The sequence below is a fragment of the Phoca vitulina genome, unplaced genomic scaffold, assembly GCF_004348235.1.
Source record: "Phoca vitulina isolate PV1807 unplaced genomic scaffold, GSC_HSeal_1.0 scaffold14, whole genome shotgun sequence".
Classification (NCBI taxonomy): domain Eukaryota; kingdom Metazoa; phylum Chordata; class Mammalia; order Carnivora; family Phocidae; genus Phoca; species Phoca vitulina.
This window is the reverse complement of record NW_022589717.1, coordinates 6,829,856-6,845,436: the sequence shown is the minus strand read 5'-3', so window position 1 is coordinate 6,845,436 and position 15,581 is coordinate 6,829,856. Positions and strand designations below refer to the sequence as shown.

The following is a 15,581-nucleotide window of genomic DNA, read 5'->3' as shown; positions in this document are numbered from 1 at the left end:
AATATCATTTAAGTTGAATGAGTAGGAAAAGTATACATATTATCTTTGGATGTATTTAACTTATTAAGTCAGGTGTTATATAACTGCAAGAAGTGGAATGTTATATATCTGACTAAAACAGAGCTACATAAACTGAAGAGAAGAACAGGAAATGTTGGGTATAATTAGACAATTCAGATGCAGAAAGGGCTATTTCCTCATCTGTTTGCAAGAAGTTATGGAGCTACATAGCTCTTAACGAAGTTGGTGGAGATTTTCTTGTTAACTCAGGAAAAAGCTATAAACTCCCTAATGTGTACTGTTGAAATATTCCTTCCTAACTTTGATGCTATTCCTGAAATGAACCTATATAATTCAACCTATAAAGGAAAAGTAACTGATGCTTTAAAGAAAAAAAAAGTACTTCATTACTAATGGATATAATCAGTTCACTTCTAGAGTATTACGACAAGGATAAGTTTAAAGACTAGAAGACATTAAAAATATATTGGGTCTATATGATTTTTTAATGCAAAAAAGGGACATCTCCCTCAAAAAGGATGAATAAAAATCCCTGCAAAATGCACTGCTCCATACTCTCCCCTTCAGTGCAGACTACATTGTAGAAACAAAATCTCTCTTAAGAGAACTATTTGTGAGTAATAATGACTATCCCTAAAGATATTCAACTCTCAATTTTTACTACTTAAGAAAAGTCAGTATTAATTGTTCTTAATATAAAGGTTTAGCTTTGGGGAAAAGTGAGCCTTTCAAAATTTTAACTTAGGTTAATCTAGTTGATTGGCATGAAACACAAGTGCCCATGGCATTGTCTATGCTTCTTGTAGGTTTAGAAAGTCATTTCAGTCTGCTCCCATACTTAAATAGTTTCAAGCCTCTGGAAGGAACTGAACAATGTGAACAAGTCTGGTGATGAAGCACAGATTAAGTCCTTCAAATATCTTAATTTCACAGTCCTTTGTCCCATATAATAGATGTAAGAAGCACCAAAACTGGAGCCAAGATCTGAACAGGTAATGTAACAGCAGGAACTATAATTTAATCACATCATATCATATTACACTTATGTAACATTCTATATTTTGCCTGTTGATATGTAACATAGTTAAGTTTATTACAAGCATTATTTCCTAAGACTTACGGTAGAAGTACTTCTTTTCAAGTATTACCACTTATTTAATAGTGTTTATCTATTTCTTAACATTAAGTAAATCAGTGATAAATGTATATTATGCGATACACATTGTGCCATTTCTCCCTACCCTGTGTTATTAACAAAATCAATTAAGAAAACCAAAACAACTATTAAAACTGAAACAAGGCTATCAACATCACAGATGCATGTCTGAGTAGGTCAACAGCATTTCCCCCTTAACATGAAGGTATTTTCATCAAAAATGCTTCTTATCTTTAGGCTAGTATTACTTTAGCAGCAGCTGGTCTTCAGGACAAGTAGATCAGAAGTTTCAAGTGAAAATGACACTGAATTACTCTGAGAAAACATCAATCCACATTACTAATAAAAGATGCAAACTGCTGGTGTCACTGTAACATAAAAATTGTGTTTTCCCTTTCAACATGTGATTTATTTCATTTGTGTGATGACAATACTTTGGAGTTCTCATGGCACAACCAATGAGATTATCTGTTTTCATATTTAAATTCTAACTACAATAACTAGAAAAAAAGTCAGTGCCTCAGTGGCTTTAAACCACATCAATTTCAATGTTTTTCAAAATGATGATGCAATTAAATCTATGCTTCTGCAACAATAGTGCAATACAATATCCTCTCCTGAATACAGGAGCTGAGGTTTATCCAAGTAGAAGCTTTAAATAAGGTAGATTGTTGCCAAATACGTATCAGTCTCGCATGTTTGATATAACATGTATTAGGAAAGCTAAAACTGACTTGTAATCTATACTCAGCTAAAGCTTCACATAAGCAGCAATGGAAATGAACAGAGGTGCACTCAATATAAAACACTTTTCAAAACTACTCCAAAAAACAAATGACAAAAAGTGGTTAAGAACAACTGAACATATGTTGTGTGTACCACATGTAAAAGGAAGAATGGACCTTGTGGTTGCTTGCACTGTTTGAATTATGTGAAGGTAAATTTAAGACTTAGTCCACTTCCATCTCTCCAGAAGATTTAGTATGCTGGGAGCTGTCTTTTGTTGTATCTGGTTTAGTTTCAGTCCCACTCTGTCCATCCATTGGTCCATTGTGTTCACTATTAGCTTTTGCTTTGTCTTCAGCAACCTCTACTTTCGGTTTGGGCTTGTAAATGATGGGGTTACAGAAATTATCCAGTTCCTAAAGACATGAAGAAAAGTGATTATTTTAAAAATACTACAGAATAAGTTATCACATTAACTTTCTAAATTTCCACATTAATAGGACATTCCTGAATTTATGTTAGTTCAGTCAGAAAACCAAGTTTCTTCAAATACTTCAATGAAGCATTTACTTCAGGGTTAGTGCATGTTAGTGTTGACAAGGAACTCTTCAATCTTTAATAAATTCTTTGTATCTAATTTTCCTAAAACCTGGTTCCTCATAATTTAGTTTTCTTGGGCAGAAATAATTTTTAATTCATTCCTTTAAATTATGCCTAATGCTCTGAGAATTATGTCAAATAACACCTATTTCATAAATTGATATTTACATGAAAACAGCTTTAATAAGTGGAACTGTAGAACTATGCTGAAGGAAAAATAAGTCATGAATGTAAATGCAACTTAATATAATAACTTTAAGTACAATGTATTTTCTCTATCTTTGCTTATTTCTTTTTAACACAGAAATAAAAGACCATTAAAATCTTTCAAGACCAGTGTCACAGAGATTGGGATAGTGATGGAAAGATAGGAAGGAGTGTTAACATCCTGGGGAAACTGCTCTTATCACACTATGTCTCAATTGATGAGGCATAAATTATTATGGCTTCTTCGCAAAACTTTCTCAAAAGGAAAATATTTTGATTAAAAAAAATACCTGTTTTTGTTTAAAAAAAAAAACAGAAAAACAAAAACCTTGAAAACATAACTAGAAAAGAAAAAAAAAAAAGCACCTGAAATTCCATCTTCTACAGATTAACACGAACATTTTGGTGAATATCCTTCTAGATGTATGTCCATGCATACACATACATGCAAAGCTACAGATCTATGAAGATGCTTGCTAAATAACTTCATTTAGATTCTATAATCTTTCCTTTTCCATTCAATATGTTGTATACATCTTTCTATCTAAATATCTCTCTATATCTAAAATTATGTAATGATTGCAAAGTGTTGTGTGGATGCTTCAATTTATCTAGTTTCTTACAGCTAGGTATTTGTTTCTTCCCAATTTTTTGCTAATTAATAAGCAAGGGTATTTATGTGCCTATACCTGTGCAATGATCAATTTAGGATGAATTCCTAGAATTGTGATTTCTGGGTTAAAGGGTATGTATACTTCCTTTAAATTTCTATACATATACTGATAAAAAATGTTTTAACGAATTCAACCAAGTTGCTCAGGGAGAGCATCTGTTGCTTTGCACCCTTGACAACTTATGACAAAGATTATGAATGTAAACACACAACCATGAATCCGATGAAAAGAGATGGGTGAGAAGAACGTGATGAGGATGAACACCTTTTCCTATATTTATCAGACATATATGCCTTTTTTGGTCAATTGCTTATCCTATGTCTTTACTAATTTTTCTACTTAGATGATTTTTTTTTTAAGATTTTATTTATTTATTTGACAGAGAAAGACACAGTGAGAGGGGGAACACAAGCAGGGAGAGTGGGAGAGGGAGAAGCAGGCCTCCCGCGGAGCAGGGAGCCTGAGGTGGGGCTCGATCCCAGGACCCTGGGATCATGACCTGAGCCAAAGGCAGACGCTTAACGACTGAGCCACCCAGGCGCCCCAAATAAAGTCTTAAAAAAATGTTTAATGCTTGAACCCATTAAAAAGAGAATTTTATAGTTACTTACCTTTGACTTCGCAACTATTTCTGAAACTTTCACCACAGGATCTTGAGTGAGACTTAGTTTGTTCTGTGCATTCATCTTACTGTTCAGCCAACTCATGGCTTCACTGATGTATTTTTCAACTTTTTCCACATCAGCAGGATCCAAATGATCGTATCTTTCATCCTATTAAAAAAATTTTAATGTAAAATTGTCAGTAATGCATCAATTAATAATTTCTATTTAAAAGATTTAGATTCTTATTGAATGTATACCTCACACATATCCATGTGAAGAAGCCACATACAAATTATATAGAATTGAAGAGACTGGGAGAAAGAAAAAAAATCAGTGTGCTTTTTTAAAAGGAAAGGCTTTCTGAAGAAGTCAGGTTTGCCAAAAAATGCCTAGTGGGGAATATTCAAGGGAACAGTACTTAGCCAAGAAAGAAGATGCACGGAATTGAATTTGTTAGGGAATAAAGAGAAATAAGAGAAGAAGGCATACCGCAAGCTAGACAGAAAATTCTCAATATATAGCAGAACAGCATGGTAAGTTGTTGATAATGAGAATTACATAACATTCTGTCTGAAAGATACAACTGCAGGCAACCACAGATAGGAAACAATGTAAGAAATCACGGTTTAGGATGGTAGTCACAAGACCAGAAAGAAATGGCAATGCAACATAAAGAGGATTTCCTGATGGATTATAGATTGGACATGGAAAATAAAGGGAAATGGAATTAAAGAGTACTCCAAAGCCAAAGAGCTGGAGAATGGTGATGCTGTTTTAAAACCATACACACCTAGGGAATTTTAAGAGATTAAAGCCACATATCTGCCCTGTATTTTAAGTGTGTAAGTACCCTTTACCAATAATTTTCCAACAAAAAATTTGTTTTTTTTTTTGAGAGAGAGTACATGCATGGGGTGGGGTTGGGGACAGAGGGAAAGGGAAAAGAGAGAGAATCCCAAGCAGTCTCCCTGTTCAGTGTGGAGCCCAACACAGGGCTCGATCCTATGACTCTGAGATCATGACCTGAGCCAAAATCAAGAGTTGGATGCTCAAATGACCGAGCCACCCAGGCGCCCCTCCAATAAAAAAAAAAGTTTTAAGTTTGGTGCACAAGGTCTCCAGAACTTGGTGGCAATAATTGCGATCGTTCTGTAGCTGAGAACTTACAGATTTACCCTACCGCCACCATGTACTACCCCCACATGGCATCATCATTCGCTGGCTTTGTGGCTTTCATACCTTGTTTCTGTATGCTTCTATCACTTTCATAACAAGTTGAATCTTTTTTCCCAAGTCGTTTAAAGCTTTTGGTCTCTCTTCATGTTCCATGTACCTCATCTGAATAGGCTGGCCATATTTCTATTAAGAAATTTTTTTAAAAGAAAAAAGTTATTAACAGAAAACAATTTTTAACAGAAGACAACTTTTATGGGCCTTTACATGCAGATGAATAGGAAAGAAAGCTGGCCAGATCAAAATATGCCTCCTCTGTTTCCCTACGTGAGGGTAAATTCCGGTGGCTACGTCCTTATGCAATCCTACAAAGACATGCCTGACTGTTTGAGGTCTTTCTCTCATTTATTAAGATCACCTCTTGATTCCTTTCAAATCCAAAGGCAACACTTTTAATTCCTTCAAAGTTAGGTGTTAAAAGTTTACAGAACTGTTAAATGAGAAGACCGTAAGGACAATACTCCATGCAGAATTCATGTATTTGAAACTTGGTTTCAAGTATTTCTGTGTATAACTCTGTAAACAACATGATTACTGGAATTTCTGGATATTCAGTATCTATTGAATATTATTTATGTTTATTAATTTGATGGAAATTCTGGATCTATGAGTATAGCACTTAAAAAAAAAAACAAAACCAAAAAAAACAAACCTTTGGCCCCTTACCCTAAGTGCCTGGAATGGGGACTTTCTAAATGTTAAAACAGCCTCTATAACTTTGAGAAGGGGGATGCATTAGAAGAATGAATACCTATTTTTTTATATTCTTTATACACTTAAAAATAATCAATGTATTTTAGAGTAATTTTAGATTTTCAGAGAAATTATAAAGGAAATAATAGAGCATCAAGTATCTCTCATTGCTATCCTCTAATGTTAACATCTTATACCACCATAGAACATACAACTTCTTAAAACTAAGAAACCAACACTAGTGCATTACTATTAACTGAACTCCAGACCTCATGTGGATTTCATAATTTTCTGTTCCAGGATACCATACTGCATTTAGTCTATTTACATCACATTTTTTATTGAAAAAAAAATTTTTAAGATTTTATTTATTTGCGGGGCACGTGGGTGGCTCAGTCTCAGTCGTTAAGCGTCTGCCTTCGGCTCAGGTCATGATCCCAGGGTCCTGGGATCCAGCCCCTCATCAGGCTCCCTGCTCAGAGGGAGGCCTGCTTCTCCCTCTCCCACTCCCCCTTGCTTGTGTTCCCTTTCTCGCTGTGTGTCTATCAAATAAATAAATAAAATATTAAAGAAAAAGATTTTATTTATTTGAGAGAGAGGACATGCACGAGTGTGAGAGAGTGCATGAGCAGGGGAGGAGCAGAGAGAGATAGCAAATGGAGGGGGAGGGGAGGAGCAGAGGGAGAAGTAGACACCCCACTGAGCAGGGAACCCCTGGGATCATGACCTGAGCCAAAGACAGATGCTTAACCAAGTGAGCCCCCCAGGTGCCCCTTATTGTAAATGTTTTTGAAAAGAGGACCAGGTACTGTATTTTTTTTTTCTTTTTTTTTTTAAGATTTTATTTATTTATTTGACACACAGAGAGAGAGAGAGAGGAATCACAAGCAGGCAGAGTGGCAGGGAGCAGCAGAGGGAGAAGCAGGCTTCCCGCGGAGCAGGGAGCCCGATGTGGGACTCGATCCCAGGACCCTGGGATCATGACCTGAGCCGAAGGCAGACGCTTAACGACTGAGCCACCCAGGCGCCCCCCAAGTACTGTATTTTTAACAGCCAACTCAAAAAAAAAAAAAAAAGAATACTAAGGCCTGTGAAAACTTCTATAACGTTCATTTCTATGGTTACTTATATATTTGGGGTAAAATAATTCTTCTTCAGGGCTGCTTGGGCTTTCAGTTATTTCTACTAGCCTCAGATGCCTGGCTGCTCCTACTACCCAAAATATACACATTCTCTTAGGGAGATGGGGAGTAATACCACCATCAAGATAAAAATGTGATAAAGCCTAGTTTTGCTACCATAAGCTTAGGTTTTCTAGTTGCTTTCTAATTATTCCATCTGGAAGTCATTTACTGGCATGAAGACAATTCTAACTTTTTCAAGATATTAACTTTTGCTTTTAAGTAACTTCTCTTACACTCCCCACCTCCCCAGTCCTAAAGGGCTGCCTTTTCCCGTAGTCTAGGAATCATTATCAATGTCATCTATGTTTTTCCCTTGCTACTCAGAGTGGCTCAGTGACCAGCACCATCATAATTTCTTGGAAGTTTGTTAAAAACAGAGAATCATGGGCCCACCACCTCAGATATATACTGAATCACAGTCTGCATTTAGTAAGAGCCCCTGGTAATTATGTGAACATTAAAGTATTGCTATGATCCACACTAGGAAGAAAAGACAAATTTCCTATCATCCTTGTAATCTGAACTTAAAACTATTTCTTTTTTTCAGGGTAGGGTAGACAAGCAGAAAGGAGTAATAGTGGTCTTTTCTTAAAATCATACCACTGGACCTAGAAAAGGTAGACCTGATGGCCACATCTCCTTATTTCTTTGTGGAATGACATTCAAGAGCAGGAGCACTATTTTCGAATTTCTTCACTGGCCAGGTGTCCACATCAGTTGCAATGTGAAAATACAAAAGGGCAGTATATTACTGCTCTAAATCATGGCAGTGAAGGGGGAGAGAAGCAGAGAAAGGGTGTGTCCTCCAATGGCTAAGAAGGGAGCAGGTTCACAAATCTCATCTTAATGACATCTCAGAAATAGATGGCTAATATAAAATTGGTAACGTTGCAATCATCTGCTACATATTTATACCTGAAAATCATAACAAATATAATTATACATTACTTGATTTCAATTATCATGTAGCATTACTGCCCTCTAAAAATGCTTTTAAGATTAGACAACATTTCTTCCTACATGTATCTTGCTTTAGTATTTTCTAATATATTTATTAAAAATAGACTGTGTTTTACAGCATAATTTTTAGGAAGACTTAATGTTCTATTCAAAACTAACATGGACTTTAAAAAATTTACCTTAAGTTCTTGAAGCTTATCCACATAAATTTGTTTAGGTTGGTCTTCTCCTTCTTCATAAAGCCAATTTTCTGTGTCTTCCAATATTGCAGACAGTTTATTCAAGTCCTAGTTATACATTTAAAAGACACTGACTGAAAATGCATTCCTCAGAAATAAAAGTTATCAAAGAAGGACAGAATGTTTTTCAAGTATAAAAGATTAAATTTCAGATTTCTCGGGCTTTTTATTCATAAACATGTTTTTCACCATACTTCTGCAATTGGGAGAAATAACTATGAACCATTCCTAAACATGGCTCAAGGAGATTGACAACAGTAACACATTTGGTATGTTTATTTACAAAATTCGTATTAACATTGTCAAACAAATCATTTTTTTAAAGATTTATTTTAGGGAGAAAGTGTGAATGAGCAAGAGCGCATGTGAGCGCAAGTGGAGGGAGGGGTGGGGGGAGAGAGAGAGCAGACTCCACACTGAGCGTGGAGCCCAACATGAGGCTCAATCTCACGACCCTGAGATCATGACCTGAGCTGAAATCAAGAGTCAGATGCTTAACCAACTGAGCCACCCACCCAGGTGCCCCTCAAACAAATAGTTCCAATAAAAAATTTTAAAATATAGACTTACTTCTTGAGTGATGAATTTTTCATAGACTGTGCCCAGCTTGTCTCTAAAATCATATACATATTCTTCAACGGCATTCTTAGCATCATTTCTTTCTTTCTCTAATTTATCTTGCATTATCATCTTCCCCTATTCAAAATGTTTAGATTAGTTGCTATTAAGAATATGCAGGAGAGTCATCAGGGAAATGCATATCAAAACCACAATAATCTATCACCTAATACCTGTCAGAATGGCTAGAATCAAAAAGACAAGAAATAACAAGTGTCGCTGAAGGTATGGAGAAAAAGGAATCCTCATGCAGTGTTGGTGGGAATGTAAATTGGTGCAGCAACTGTGGAAAACAGTATGGAGGTTCCTCAAAAAATTAAAAATAGAAGTACCATAAAATCCAGTAATTCCACTATTGGGTATTTACCCAAAGAAAACAAAAATAATTAGATGTATGCACCCCTCTGTTTATTGCAGCATTATTTACAATACAAAGATACAGAAGCAGCCCGTGTCCATTGATAGATGAATAGATAAAGAAGGTGTGGGCTCTGTGTGTGTGTGTAATGGAGTATTACTCGGCCATTAAAAAAGGACGAAATCTTGCTATTTGCAACAACATAAATGGACCTATGCTAAGTGAAACAAGTCAGACAAAAATGAATACCATATTATTTCACTTATATGTGGAATCTAAAAAACAAAACAAATGAATAACAAAGTAGAAACAGCCCCATAAATAGAACTGATGGTTGCCAGAGGGGAGATAGGTGGGGGGGATGGGCAAAATGGGTGAAAGGGAGTGGAGATACAGGCTTCCAGTTATGGAATGAGTAAGTCATGGGGCTAAAAGGTACAACATACGGAATATAGTCAATAGTATAATAATACTGTATAGTGAGAGATGATGTATAGACTGGTTTATCACTATGCTATATACCTGAAACTAAATTAACACTGTGTATCATCTAGACTTCAATTAAAAAAAAAAAAAGAATATGCATCAGAGAAATGCAAATCAAAACCCTTTCATACCTACTAGAATGACTATAATCAAAGAAATGGATTATAAGAAATGGACAGTGTTGGTGAGGATGTGGAGAATTTTTAACCCTTGCATATTGCTACTGGGAATGTAAAATGCTGCAGCTGTTATGTAAAACAGTTTGGTGGTTCCTCAAAAGGCTAAACAAAGAATTATAATATGACAGCAATTTCACTCCTAAGTATAGAACCAAAGGAACTGAAAACAGGAACTCAAAACAGGTATTTGTATGCCCACTACAGCATTATTCACAATAGCCAAAAGGTGGAAACAACTCAGTTGTCCATTAACAGATGAATGGATAAATAAAATGTACATATATCTCCAATGAAATATTATCCTATTATAAAAAGGTATAAAGTTCTGATACATGTTACAACACGGATGAACTCTGAAAACATGCTAAGTGTATTAAACCAGACACAAAAGGACAAATATTGTATGATTATATTCGTATGATTTTTTTTTTTTTTAAGATTTTATTTATTTATGTCAGAGAGAGAGAGCATAAGCAGGGGTAGCGGCAGGCAGAGCCGGCATAGGAGGCAGAAGGAGAAGCAGGCTTCCCGCTGAGCAGGGAGCCCGATGCGGCACTCGATCCCAGGACACTGGGATCATGACCTGAGCTGAAGGCAGATGCTTAACCAACTGAGCCACCCAGGTGTCCCTATATTCATATGATTTATCTAGAATAGACAAATCCAGAGACAGAAAGTGGCTAGAGTTTATTGGGGGTTGGGGAAAGAAAGGAATGGTGAGTTATTAATGATTACAGACTTTCTGGGGTCATGAAAAAGTTTTGGAAATAGGCAGTGGTGACAATTCACAAAATTGTGAATGTAACAATGCCACTGAATAGTTGTACATTTAGTCAAATTGGCAAATTTTATGTTATATACATTTTACTACAGTTTAAAAGATTAGTAATGTGTAATATTCCAAAAGCTACCAAATTGTACACTTTAAATGGGTGAACTGTATGGTATGTGAATTATATCTCAATAAAGCTATTTAGAAAACCCCACAAAGACTATGTCATTGTACATACTCGGGTTCAATTCCTTGGCTCCCCATTTACTACCCTTGAGATCACAGGAAGGTCACTGAACCTCTCTAAGCCTCAGTTTTCTTATCCGAAAACAGAGAGAATACAACTATCTGTCTGTTAGGGCTGTTAGTAAGACTGACATGATTCACATAAAATTTTAGAACAGTGCCTAGCACATAACTCAAATGTTAGCTCTGGAAGGGGATATAGTATAGTGGTTGTGATCTTGAGCTTTGGAGACAGACTACCCAGATCCAACTCAAAGGTTACTCTCTGGCCTTGTATGATTTAGTCTACCTGTTCCTGTTTCTTCATCTGTAAAACATAAATCTCTAAGTACTTCACAGGTTTGTTTTGAGGATTAAATAAGATATCAACGTGTTTTAAGAGGTTAGCAAATATGATTATTGTTATAATTAAAGGCAAATATGATTATTGTTATAATTAAAGCAAAGAAAGAATCTGAGGATTGTAATACCTGAACCAAATTTTCACTTTAATAGAAATATAGTATTTTAAACAGAAGACTACAGTGCACTGACATTTGGAATTTAAAATAGTGAGACATTTAAAACTTTAAGAAAAATTGTATACACAAAATGTGCCACAGCAGCACTTGCCTACAATTTATTCCTTTGCAAAAATTAATTTGTCTCAAAACAAATTCTGAATTACTCATGGTCTCCAGGAATGCTTGCTTGACCTAAAATGCAGCCTTTAATAGTTAGTGAATAGACAATATAGGTAGGAACTAAAAAGAGCAAGCATTGTAAAGTCAAAATCTCTTGAAGAAATTCCGAAAATAATGTGCACCAATGGCAGTATGGGGCGCTTCAAAGAAAACTGACCTTCTCTAACACTAGCCAAGCCTGTAGAAATTACCACTACTTAAATAAAAGTTTTAAAAATAAAATTACTTTTTACACAACTGCTAGTCAAGAAACAAAACTCTTTTCCTCAAGAGACTGTAAAATTAGACACACAGACATGTAAAGAAAATTTCAGGAATGACAATAGATCTTAAGAAGTAGTAAAGGGAAGTCAGAAAACATTTTGAAAAGAGCCTTATCTTTAAGAACAACACATTAGAAGAGCGGAGCTGCTAATACTTCCCCATATGATGTCTGCCGTGTGTTAATGTTAAAGACAGAGTAGTGGAAAAAGAATCCTTAGTATTAGAGTGGTCTTTCTTTATAGTGGAGACAATGCATGTTTTTCACATAACTCTGATGAAAGCTACACTGTACATGACATTAATATAGTTCAGTATTTTGTCTAAAAGTAGTTCAATGATTTACTAATTCCTTAGGAGTTATAGACTAGGTCCCCAAATTGGGGGGGGAGATAATAATCATTGACTTCTACAAAAATTTCAGAATATACTACCATTTATTTCAACACCAACTTAAGATTTATATACCTCATTTTCAATGTAGCTGTTGAGAAGATCTTGGCCCAATTGTCTACACAGGCTACTCTGTATAGGCAGATCAATACTCTTGACTTTTCCTTTTTTAATAGTCTGGTTTAATCGATCTTGTTTGTCTGAGGGAGCTGACTGCAAAGAGAAATGCGAGAGAAGTATAAATTTCCTAAACCAGCTTAAAAATAGATTTAAAAGTGATTTCAGATGAAACAAAAAAGTAAAATAAAAACTTTTACCACCTACTATACTTAATACTACCTTTAATATGGAAAATATTTTATACTCTGTGTACACTAAATCTTTCTACATAAAAAATACCAGGATGGAAATGCAAATTAAAGCCACAATGAGATGCCACTTCACACCCACTAGGGACAACTATAATGAAAAAAAGGAAAATAACAAGAATTGGTAAGGATGTGGAGAAACTGCAACCCTCATACATTGCAAACAAGATTATAAAATACTGAAACCATTCTGGAAAAACAGTTGGGCAGTTCCTGGGTGATGAAAACGCTGTAAAAATGACTGTAGTACTAGTTGCAAAACTCTGTGAGTGTATTAAAAACCAATGAATTGTACACTTAAATGGGTGGACTATACGGTATGTAAACTATACGGTATGTAATCTCAAGCTGTTAAACAATTAAAGCAAAAAATATCAAGTAAAATTTAAAAATCTAGAAAAATAGGTTTCAGGTTTATTTATTTATTTATTTGACAGAGAGAGACACAGCGAGAGAGGGAACACAAGCAGGAGGAGTGGGAGAGGGAGAAGCAGGCCTCCTGCAGAGCAGGGAGCCCGATGCAGGGCTCGATCCCAGGACCCCGGGATCATGACCTGAGCCAAAGGCAGACGCTTAACGACTGAGCCACCCAGGCGCCCCAATAGGTTTCAGTTTTTAAACTACTGGAGAGCCTAGGATTTCAAACAGAATCTTTATAACCTCTGAAAAAAAATCTATACAACTAACCAATATAGATTAAATTCTGTTCAGGTTAGAAAAACCTGTTGAAGATGGTATTTAAAACTCAGCCACATTCATCTGGGTGACTGGGTTGGGGTCTCTCCCTTTTATTGGCAATGACTGTCTCAGTAAAATAATGACTTTCAATAAAAGAGTTATCCTTTAAAGTTTTACCCATAAAAATATTTACTTTTGCACAAAGGAAAATATTTTATGATATGCAGAGATGTGACGTTACTGCCAATTTAAGTTTTCTACATTTAGCTTACTGCATTTCCTATTTTTCTGGGATTATATGGTTTTTAATGAGACAAAAGATTACTGAAAAATGCATCTTCTTTTTCCTACCAAAGAAGTAATTTTACTTATATTTTTAGGGGTTCATTCTTTTAAAAATCCTCTATTATAGCTAATCGAATTGTATTTATTCTGGTTATATGCTTCCATACTTTCCCAGAGTACTAAGATTTAAAATATCAAGTGTATTAAAAGCATGCAATAAAAAGTAAGTACATCACTCAAAATATCAATCTTAAAGAGACACAACTACAAAAATAGTAAAACACACCTTTGTTTTGGTTCCTGTATGATCGATTTCCTCTTCTGGGGTGTGTTCAGCATGACATTTTTGATGCCCTCCTTCTTCTTGGTCAACTTGCATTTTATCCTGGATAGAAAATATATAATTGGTAACATGAGTGTCTTCCTTATTCTATTTTTTTTAATAAACAGCATCTTAGTGTTCAAAACTGCTTTGTAATATGTGAACATTGTAAAGTAGAAGGTTGTTTTTCAAATGAGAGTAACTACAAATAAATAGATTAATACGTAAAAGAAAAAGCTCTATTTGATGCTAAAGTGAATAAACGGTTTCATTCCGCTGTGGTCAAATAACTGCAAAAGAAATAGAAAACTGTTCTCAAGTTAAATTCACGAATCAAAATCCACAAACATAAGCTTACAAAAAAGAGAACATTAAACTTGACTTGAAAAATGTTTATAAAGAACTTAATGTGGGAAAATGAGAGATACAAAATACGTGTATTACGTAAGTTCATTATATTTTTTATTTTTTTTTATTTTTATTTTTAGTTATTTTTTTTTTTTAAAGATTTATTTATTTATTTGAGAGAGCGAGAATGAGAGAGAGAGAGTACATGAGAGGGGGGAGGGTTAGAGGGAGAAGCAGGCTCCTCGCCGAGCAGGGAGCCCGATGCGGGACTCGATCCAGGGACTCCAAGATCATGACCTGAGCCGAAGGCAGTCGCTTAACCACTGAGCCACCCAGGCGCCCGGTTCATTATATTTTTTAAATGTAGTAAAATACTCAATACATCAAAACTGTCGAAGTAGATGTCTCCAAATTATTACAATGTAAACTTCAAAGATTTTTTAATGTCTAAAGGACAAACTTTTAACCAATAAGACTGTAAGGACTCTACTTGGTAAACAGTCACAAGTAATAGATTTTTGTGGTCTTAACCTTATTTATGACCATCCTCCTAAAAAGAAAGCTTGGAGTTCAGGAATCAGTATAATTTAAGTCTTCTTATACATTTGGAGTTAAGCAAATGTAAAATACCCAGAAGGCTATCATGAATAAATGCTTATTTGTGCCAAAGAGAAAAAGAAGATCATTTACACCAGTGTTCTTTGTAGTTAAAAGGTCAATTATCTCTGGGGCGCCTGGGTGGTACAGTAGAGTAAGCGGCTGACTCTTGGTTTTGGCTCAGGTCATGATCTCAGGGTCCTGGTGATCAAGGCCCATTTGGGAAGTCTGCTTGTGGATTCTGGCTGTCTCTCTCCCTCTGCCCCTCCCCCGGTGCTCTAATAAATAAATAAATCTTTAAAAAAAAAACTTTTAAAAAGCCAATTATTTCTGGTATTTCCATCCCGCACCCCCCTAGCCAACTTCCAACTGTACAATTTCCCCCACCAACTGAAAAAAGGTGAAAAAAGTGATATAGTGGTGAGTTGGTGTAATGTAGGAAGACACAAATACACGTAACTATTTCATATAAAACTAAGAAAAAAATCTTGCCAATTAAGTGGCCAAAATGCTTGATCAGTTAGCATTTTTACTTGATACTTACTGAAAGAGCTCTTCTAACGTGTATAATATTTATATTTCTAAAAGATAAATCATATAAAGTGGTTAAGGTAGTTCTAAAACTTCACATTCAGAATCCAACTCTTCTGAATCAGTTAATTCAGCTAAGTAGTTTTCTACACAATATT

General features: G+C 35.3%; 1 protein-coding gene across 1 annotated transcript in view; it reads right to left on the bottom strand.

Annotated features, from left to right (window-relative positions):
- Positions 1 to 2,025: 2,025 nt before the first annotated feature.
- HSPA4L (heat shock protein family A (Hsp70) member 4 like) overlaps positions 2,026 to 15,581 on the bottom strand; it is a 47,284-nt gene continuing 33,728 nt past the window's right edge. Inside the window, exons 13-19 of the mRNA XM_032412802.1 lie at positions 13,912 to 14,010; positions 12,370 to 12,507; positions 8,869 to 8,994; positions 8,239 to 8,346; positions 5,229 to 5,348; positions 3,996 to 4,157; positions 2,026 to 2,319 (exon numbers count right to left, since the gene is read on the bottom strand). Coding sequence (XP_032268693.1) covers positions 2,128 to 2,319; positions 3,996 to 4,157; positions 5,229 to 5,348; positions 8,239 to 8,346; positions 8,869 to 8,994; positions 12,370 to 12,507; positions 13,912 to 14,010 — 945 coding nt within the window. The 3' untranslated portion in view covers positions 2,026 to 2,127. The remainder of the gene's footprint in view (positions 2,320 to 3,995; positions 4,158 to 5,228; positions 5,349 to 8,238; positions 8,347 to 8,868; positions 8,995 to 12,369; positions 12,508 to 13,911; positions 14,011 to 15,581) is intronic.